At 47.4% G+C, this 9170-nt stretch overlaps 1 protein-coding gene across 1 annotated transcript in view; it reads left to right on the top strand.

Moving 5' to 3' along the window:
• Nucleotides 1–4440: 4440 nt before the first annotated feature.
• SERINC5 (serine incorporator 5) overlaps nucleotides 4441–9170 on the top strand; it is a 102956-nt gene continuing 98226 nt past the window's right edge. Inside the window, exon 1 of the mRNA XM_040622140.1 lies at nucleotides 4441–4653. Within this exon, the coding sequence (XP_040478074.1) occupies nucleotides 4627–4653 (27 nt within the window). The 5' untranslated portion in view covers nucleotides 4441–4626. The remainder of the gene's footprint in view (nucleotides 4654–9170) is intronic.

Raw genomic sequence — 9170 nt, forward strand, 5'->3', positions numbered from 1 at the left:
CGTGCAACTTGAGGCTTATCCTGAGGTAGGGAGAGGGTGAGGGGCCTAAGGATAGGAAAGGGAGGAAGACTACTAGTCAGAAGGTGAGAGGAGATGTTTGGCAATAAAGGTTGCCCTGTTAGGGAGATTTATCCTTAGATAAAGAGATCTCTGTTAGCTCTCTCCTGGTACAGGCTCTCTTTTCCAGTGTAAATTTAGGCAGTGGAAGGGGAGGTAAAGAGCTTTTCTTGAATCTGCAGGGTTTTGATTGTTTTTAAGTCAAAAAAATCTTCATGCCAAATGGTCCATCTTGGGGCAGCCTGTCCTTGGGCCCTATACACAACACAACTCAGAGATGGGTGCAGGAATATATATACATAAATAATACATATATATGTTTTCTCCCCACTGATATTAGGTCTAGGCTATTACCCTGAGGATTTAGAAAAAATTAATTTGTTCCCAGAAGTGTGAAGCAACTTTGAAAAACCTATTGAACAACCCTCTAACCTCTTCATTAATTTCGAATTTAGGTTCCCTGGGAGTATTTTCCTTTTTATAGGTATACTCAAAGGACTTATCAAGCAAATTAGTAATGTAAGATGGGTTTCTGGGAGAATCTTTAAAATACTGAGGCAAAACACTTAAGGCACCATTTGAGTGGTAATCATTAGCTTTCCATACTGACAAAATAACTGATAATTACACAAGATTTCTTCAGTTCTCTAAAGCATCTAACAGAAAAATCTTGACCAGGCAACATACTGCTAATTTATTTACAGTCATTACTTGAATTTGGAAAAATAAAAAGTACATTTTAAAAAATATCCTCCTAGGGGTGCCTGGGTGCCTGCGTGGCTCCGTTGGTTAAGCGTCTGCCTTCGGCTCAGGTGATGGTCCTGGGATGGAGGCTAGCAGCAGGCTCTGTGCTCAGGGGGGAGTCTGATTGTCCATGCACTCCTCCCCCTTCTTGTGCTCTCTCTCTCTCACTCTCTCAAATAAATAAATAAATAAATAAATAAATAAAATCTTTTTTAAAAATGAAAATATGGAGGTAAATAGGAGAAAACTGCTAACCTAATTGAAAGCGGTAGCCTCTGGAGAGGGGACTGAAAGGTAAGGTGTGGAGAAGGGAGATGTTATTTTTCATTCTACGTTTTGTCATATTTTTGACATTTAAAAAAACATTGTGTACATGTTAATTTAACGGAAATCATGGAGCATGCACTTCCCAGAAGCAGTGGGGTGAGGGTACTACAGGGCTCTGATTAGTTTTTGCTTGGGGTCCTGGATTTATAGTTTTTGCTTTGTTTCTAAATGAATACTTTGTTGTTCATTGTAATTGAAATTAATACAACTTCCACTACTACTTTGAGGTCCCTGGAGAGTTTATAAGTGAAGATTAGAGAAATCTCTTCTTTTATATTTACAAACTAACAGAGGGAGGCACGCCTGGGTGGCTCAGTCGGTGAAGCATCTGCCTTTGGCTCAGGTCATGTTCCCAGGGTCCTGGGATCGAGCCCCAATCAAGGAGCCTGCTTCTCCCTCTGCCCTCCTCCCCTGCTTGTGCTCTCCCTCTCTCTCTGACAAATAAATTAATAAATAAAATCTTCTAAAAAAATTTAAAAAATAAAAATAAAAACTAACAGAGGGAGACAAACCATAAGGGACTCTTAAGCATAGGAAACAAACTGAGGGTTGCTGGAAGGGAGAAGGGTAGGGGGATGGGGTAACCGGGTGATGGACATTAAGGAGGGGACGTGATGTAATGAGCACTGGGTATTATATACGACTGATGAATCACTGACCTCTACCTCTGAAACCAATAATACATTAATTGAATTTAAATAAAAATAAATAAATTTAAAAAATAAAAATAAAAAACCTAAAAACTTCCCCCCAAACTAACAGAATGTACCACTAGGGTTTTTTTTTTTTCAAAGTTGAGAAAGTTTTAAGGGATTAGAATAATTAATTTTATTTGCTTTTAAGCCATTTTTGAACTGGACATTAAATTTATAATGAAGTTTTGTGGGTGTCTATGACTAGCTTTTTTCTTTAATAATATGTGTATACCATGGTTTTCAGTTCAGTGAGTGGTGTTTTAAAACTCAGCATTGACTTCTACTTCCTAAAAAGGAAAAACCAAAAAAACCACTTCAAATTCAGGAGGAGAAAAAAAGCAAATTATAAGCTGGTTATTTATGTCATATATACATATATAATTATATGGCATAAAAGGAGCTAATTTGGTTAATTTAAGAAAATTTTTGTGGTTGAAATATTTCACATGGTCTGCCAAGAGCTAGTCTTATTAAAGCAGGGCTATTACTGCTTGTTCCTGAAACATCCAAATCAAAAGAGATGGACTGTAAACATATCTACATGTTAGGAACACCATGGACATCTGTCTTCCTCGAAAAAGTCTTCAGAGCACTTAAAATAAAATTAAGGTGCCCCTGTTTTATGTTTGCCGACATTACCTCTATTCTTGTTAACCGAGCACAGATGCAAAGGATGATACCAACCAGACCTTAAATAGTAACCGCACGACCTCAGAGCAAGGAAGGTGGTACAGTTCCACACAAGGCCACCTTCTTGCGAGATCTTCCAGCAGGGAGGGGGGAATCAGCTTGCATAGGTTATTTCTTATCCTTTAAACTTGTTTATTAATACCAGTTGGGGCTGCTATTTAGTCAATGCTTAAGAACGCCAGGCCCTGTTCAGCATGGTCTGTAGGGGTGAATTTATTTAATCCGTGGAGAGTGTATTATTAGTCCTGTTTTGCAGATGATAACACTGAGACTAAGAGGTGGTCCAGCCAGTTCTCCGTAGAGTTAAATGTTGCAACTTCCTGACTGTGGAAGCTCATGCTTCCACTCTGCTTTTCCATACCTTGGGGCAGGGTTGACAAATCCCTGGATTATTAATTCTTGTACTAACTCTCTGGGAGGCTGGCATTGGTATAGTCACAGAACCTTCCCACAGTGGCATCGATTTGGCAAAAAGAGCACAGGATTCAGGGTCAGGAGGCCTGATCCTTCTACCACTTCTGACTCTATCCCAGTGGTTGCTGGTGAGCATTTTCTGCCTTCTTGAGCCTCAGTTTCTCTAACTGCACAAGAGGCCTGGATCCCAGACAGCTCGAACACATGTAAATGTCACACCTCCACTTTCCCAGAAGCTGCCTGGCTCTTCCCACCTGCACAGAAACTCTAGGTGTCCAACTAGTCTCCCCGGGTGAGAAATGGGGCCAAAGTGACCTCGGCTTTGGATGAGTCACAGGCCACCAGGGAGCAGGGTGCCGCGCTGGTCTGCTACTATTTATGCTGTTTAAAATTTTTTTTTTGTTTTATTATTATTTCCAAATTTTAGTTAGAGCCAATTCTCATTACTTTCCATAGCTCTGAGTAGGTCCTGCTCTATTACTTTTCTTCCTCTAAGCTCCGGCATTTGAGATTCTAGGAGATCCTGCACAGCTCATAAAACTTGCCTCCCACTCTCCAGCTTGTATTCTGCCCAACAATACGCTTCTTGGCCAAAGGCTCTGTCTTGGAAGTGAGTTCATTTAAGGGCAAGACTTGCATCGAGTGCAAGGAGATCAGGCAAGTGAATTCCAGTCACAATTTTGCTTCTTCAGCTTTGCTGTGAAGCTTTGGGTCAGTTTAACGCGTCTAGGCTTCAGTGCCTCATTTCTAAAATGGGTACTGTCGTGTTTTACGTAAAAGGGCTCGGCGCAAAGTGCGTACTAACAAACACCTCTTCGTGAAGTGGCTCTGAGGAGAGCAGATGTGGGTAGGGAGAACTAGGGGGGACTTGGGGACTCTTTAAAATGAGGTCGGGGTGAAAGAAAGCAGGGATGCAAACTGAGTCCCTGGGCAGGGATGGAGACTGGATAATTTATCAGTATCCAGGGAAGCGCGGAAAGGGCTCTCACCGAATCCCCCAAAGTGCCCATGGATTCAAGGAAGCTTGGGAAGAAGGGACTTTCGCCTAAGTGTTTGGTTTTCTTGGCAGAGAAGGGAGATAAAGGGATTTCAGAAACAGGGATCCAGGGGAGATCTCTGTCGGCGCGAGGCAGAGAGCCGACCAGCACTCGGTGGTCCCCACTGCGTCGGTGGAGCAAGTCACTCAGCAATCGCTGTTAAGGATCTAAGCTTTACTGGAGTTAGCCAGCAGCTCTTTCACCGGAGCCGGGGATCACACGGCCGCTCCCCTCCTCCGCGGGGAACCGAGCGCCGGCGTGCCCGCGAAGGAGCACGAGGACGCCGGGCCCGCCCGACGGTGGGCGGACTTCGGAGCCCAGCGCCGCACAGGGAAGTGATCGCAGCCGCCCCGCCGCCTGACGCCAGCGGAAGTGCGAGCCCCGGGCGAGCCTGCTCAGCTGCGGAGCGCCTGGGAAGGGGCGGGAGCGGGGCGGGGCTGAGGGCGGCCGTGGCTCGAGGGGGCGGGCGGGGCCTGCAGCGGCGGGGCGGGGTTTGGCGGCGGTTGTTTTCACCCAGGCGGCGGTGCCTGGCTTTCGACCGGGGCTGCTCGGCGTGGAGGAGTGAGCTGCTCCTGAAAGGGGCGATCGCGGCTGGAGGTAGCCAGGAGGGCCGGAGCGGAGCGGGCAGCGGGCGAGGAAGCCCGTGGTCGTCGGCCGCCGCGATGTCAGCGCAGTGCTGTGCGGGCCAGGTGAGCGGGGGGAGGGCAAGGGGACGGTGAATCGGGCTACGGGACCCGGAGCCTAGGCACCGCCGGCTGCCCTGCGTGCGCGCCCCAGATCCTCGGCTGTAAGTGGGCCGGGTGGTGGGTCGTCCGGGGCTGACCCTGCGCAGTCTGGGTGAGCGCCTCGGGCCCGAGCGTGGCGGTCGGCCGTCGGGGAAACCCTGTGCCGTGGGCGGGCTGGGAGGGACACGGGGAAGCCCGAGAGGAGACCCCGAGGTCTTCCCGTCAGGTCTTAGGGACTTCGCTTAGGGCGGGGCAGGCAGGGCTCGGGCGAAGGAATCCGACTGCCCCCGGAGAGTTTCGGCTTCCCCTCCCGGTGCGAGTGTGTGATGCTGAGCTCCTTAGCCCACCGGCTCTGCCTATTCGAAGAGCCCAGAAAAAGACGCGCGTTTGGGCAACGTCTCCTTTCTTATGCCGCGAACAAAACTCGGGTCATATGGCCCCGGCAGCGTGCACTTGGCATCTTGCAAGCCTAGAGCATTGGCTCTGTTTCTTCGAGAACGTCTCGAAACCTTGTTTCCAAACTATGGTGTCAGGGCCGGCGCAGGGAAGACACAACCCTTCTTCCTGAGTTTCCCGACGCAACCCTGGTTGGACGCACCCCGGCTGCCTGCTAAGAGCGCGAGCCTTCCCGTCCCTCCTTTTAACTGAACTTGCCAGTTACACTCATATAATATCTTAAAACATGTATGTCTATTGGCGACTCCTACTGGTTAGTAGCGCATCTGGGCAGAATTAGTAGGTTTTAACTCTTTAATGCTAATTTCACGCCTTCCCGCAGAGTAAGAAACAACGAAATAGGTAAAGCCTTCCGGATGTGGAGCTCCCTCCTCTCTATCCTCCCTATTCTGTACAGCGTTTCTGTACACAATTTTAATGGTGTGTTGTTTCAAATGAATCTAACTCCGGGGGCATTCAGGTACTGGGATGTTTTTGCTTTCTAATGCGTTCAGCCGTACAACAATTAAGGCTGTCCTGTAAGTGATGCAGGAGTTAAAACTGTGAGTTTCTGTAACTGGCCGATTATCCGTCCCCCCTCCAGTGGCTCCGTGAAGTTATTCTGGTTTTTGAAGTCTTAATACTGTACTTGGCATGCATTCACATTGGCCTTTTCAGACAGGAGGAAATTGAGGTTTTTGTGGGATTTAAAAATTTTTATTTTTAATCTCCATACCCAACCTGGGGTTCAAACTCACAACCCCGAGACCAAGAGTGGTGTGGTCCACCGACCGAGCCGTCCAGGCACCCCTGAAAATTGAGGTTTTTAACTTGACGTGTAATGACTTGGCTTAAGTCAGGCAAGGAGAGAGAGAGGATGCTTACCACCTTGCCAGGCCTTTTGAGACCAAGGTGGACGGGAAAGGCTATTTTCTGAGTTTTCCCAATCTCAGGAAAGCTTTGCAAATCTTTCATTGTTGTTTCAAATGCTTTCCAATTTGATGCCACACTTCCCATTATTTAGTAATTACAGATATTTAGGAGCATCTGTCCTCTCCTAGTCCCATGAAAGCCCCTTGAGGCCTTCTGTGACTCCAAGCAGCTAATTTAGGGCTTTGAAAATGATTACCACTACTCAAGTGGTCTTGTAAAAGAATTATTGGTATGGTTGATATTTTGGCAGGATTTAATGACTTCTTTCTAAAATCCCCTTCTCAGGACTTTGGAAAGAACCAAATCCTGGCCATTCATCACAGGAAAGTTAACTTCTGCTTTCTCTGGGCTGGTTGAAGCAACACTGCGGGGGGTCTCAAGGCAGTGAGGGGGTGATGACACTGTGATTTCAGACGGATGGGGCTGTTAAGAAGTGTACGTTAAAAGAACCTCATAGCACCATCAGAAGCTAAGTGTTCCAATCTTTTCATTTAAATTTTTTTTAAAAAAATCATTAATTATTCTATTCTACCAATCTTTTTTGTTTAATATGAGCATCTTTCCGGTATCAAATGAGTGGAGTTCCCTCCCCACACCAACCAGTTTCCCAACTCCCCGGATACCAGCTGGACTTAAAACAGTTCAATTCAGTTATGACACCACCTGGATTTAGTATCCCACAGGTTAAGGGCTTAGTCGAATAAGATTGCCTCTCGCCCTACATTTCAGATGCCAGTCACAAGTCTCCTTGTCCTCCCACACCAGGGAGGAAAACCAAATCTCTATTTCTGGTTATATCACAATATCACAGCACCTACTATGTGCCAGGAGCTAGGGATAGGGCAGTGAGCCAGGTAGACATCATCTCTGCCCTCAGTGGTCCCTCTGTTGTTGGTGGGGGCATCCCATAAGCATGTAAGCAATGAAACGGTCAGTACTAGTACTGTAACCAGACCTGGTGGCAGAGTGGCTTTGGGTAGCTTGCTGGGGAAGCCTGTCCGAGAAGATGCTCCTGGAATTGAGACTGATCAGTAACGAGAGGCATCCATGTCAGGGTCTGGGTGAGGGTCCTTTCAGGGTTTTCGAGGAACAGAAGGGAGTCCGGGGTGGCTGGGGTGTCATCAGGGAAGCAGATGAAGTAGTGAGGCAGGTAGGTCCAAATGTGGCCAGAGACTGTCGGCCAGGGTTGGAGTTTAGGTTTTGTTTCTGTTCCAGTGAGAGCTGTGGTTTGATTTACGCTTATAAGGTCACTTTGGGAGCTGTGAAGACTCAATGGTATTAGGGACTACAGTGGAGGCAGGGAGAGCAGTCAGAGCTGCTCATTCAGTGAATATTTTTATGCTGTCTCCTCTGTGTGCAGGCAGGCTGTAGCAGTGAGGAGAAATGCCTCCTGACGGAGCTTACATCTTGGTGATGTGCTGTTGCCGTAGTCCGAGGAGGAGAGCATGTTTTACCTTAACGTAGGCTGTAGTGTTTACAGCGCGGTTGTTGGCTCGTGGGCTAATTTTAGAGGTAGAATAGGACTTTTGTGTGGATTAGAAGTGGGGTGTGGGAAAGAGAGTGATTCTGGATTTGTCCCGGGCAACTGGATTGGTGATGGTGCCGTTTACTAGGTGAGATAGGAGGCCTGAAGGGAGGAGGACATTTGGGAAGGAAAACCCATCGTTTTCTTTTGGCTTTGTTACATTTGAGATGCCTATTATAAATTAAATGGAAATGGCAAGTCACCAGTTGGATGTTTATTTTATTTATTTTTTTTTAAAGGTTTTATGTATTTATTTGAGAGAAAGTGAGTGAGAGAGAGAACACGAGCAGGGGCAGAGGGAGAGGGAGAAGCAGATTCCCCTGCTGAGCAGGGAGCTCAACGGGGGCCCATTCTACCTACCCTCTATTAACCTTGGTTTTCCTCAACTGTAGAATGGGTGTGATAATAGTTCCTGGAGTTATTGTGAGGATTATATGCGATCTAGACATACAGTCTCTAAAACATGGTTTGGCACGGAGTAAGGAACCCCAAAACTCTTAGTTTGTTACTGGCCAATTCCCACCTGCGCCTGGACAGTGTCCAGGTCATGTTAGTTTTGCACAGACTCTGATAGGCACTTAGAGTTTGCGCATGCTGTTGCTAATGGATGCTAGTGGAAGGAGAGATGGCAGGAGAGAGTGGTCACTCCACACTTTGTAGGTACCCAGCGTTGTGGCTGGTCCCTGAAGACCGGCTGATGAACAAAGCTTCCTTGCTCTCCTGGAACTTAAGGGCTAGTTGGGGGTGGAGATGTGGGGTAAGCTAGCTACAGAAAATGGCAGTACACACGATCAGAGGTGAAATGAGTTGTGTAATTGAAAAATCTAGACCGTGCTTTCAGGGCCATTTGAGAATAAAGCTTGACGGGGTTTACCCCCGGCAAGTGTAAGCCTTAGTGATAGTAGTACCAATAGCTGAAGTTTATTTCATGCCCACAACGTGCTGTTTCTGCCGACGTTATAGCGTACATTTTTCACAACAGCCTTAAGGGGCGATTCGTGTTCTGATTGGCTTCCTTTTGCAGGGGAGGCAACTGAAGCACGGAGAAATAAATGAACTTGACTGCTATTACCTGGTGGTGGAACCAGGCCTTGAACAGTGGTCCACCGGACTCAAGTTGGGGCTCTTAGCTACGAGACTGCCATCCCTTATTATTCTGATTGTGTATAAATAATAAGTACTTGGTGCTCCTTATTGTTGCGAGTCATGGCCCTCAGGCAGTTTTGAATACACAGCTACTGGACTGTTGGGATAGATACTGGGAGTTGCCAGCAGTTGTGGGTGGGTAAGGTTTGGCTTCTTCCATACGAAATTCTGCCGCACATGCAGACTTTCATCAGCAGGCAGGTAGAGAACAGTCATGCAGCCTGGTCGGAGGCTTCATTCATTAAGCTGCAGCTCTCTGCCCGTCTTCGTGCACCGACGTGGAACTTGCACGTTCACCCAAGGCAGACGCAGCCGTATTCAAGTGCGCAGGAGCCTACTGAGGCCGCCAGGCCGGCAGGACCACATGGATGGATCGCGGCTATGGTGCCATCCCGGGGTTGCACAGTCACCCTCCAGCGGGGGTCGAGTCAGTTCATGTAAG

This window comes from Ursus maritimus, unplaced genomic scaffold (genome assembly GCF_017311325.1).
Source record: "Ursus maritimus isolate PB19 unplaced genomic scaffold, ASM1731132v1 scaffold_5, whole genome shotgun sequence".
Lineage (NCBI taxonomy): Eukaryota > Metazoa > Chordata > Mammalia > Carnivora > Ursidae > Ursus > Ursus maritimus.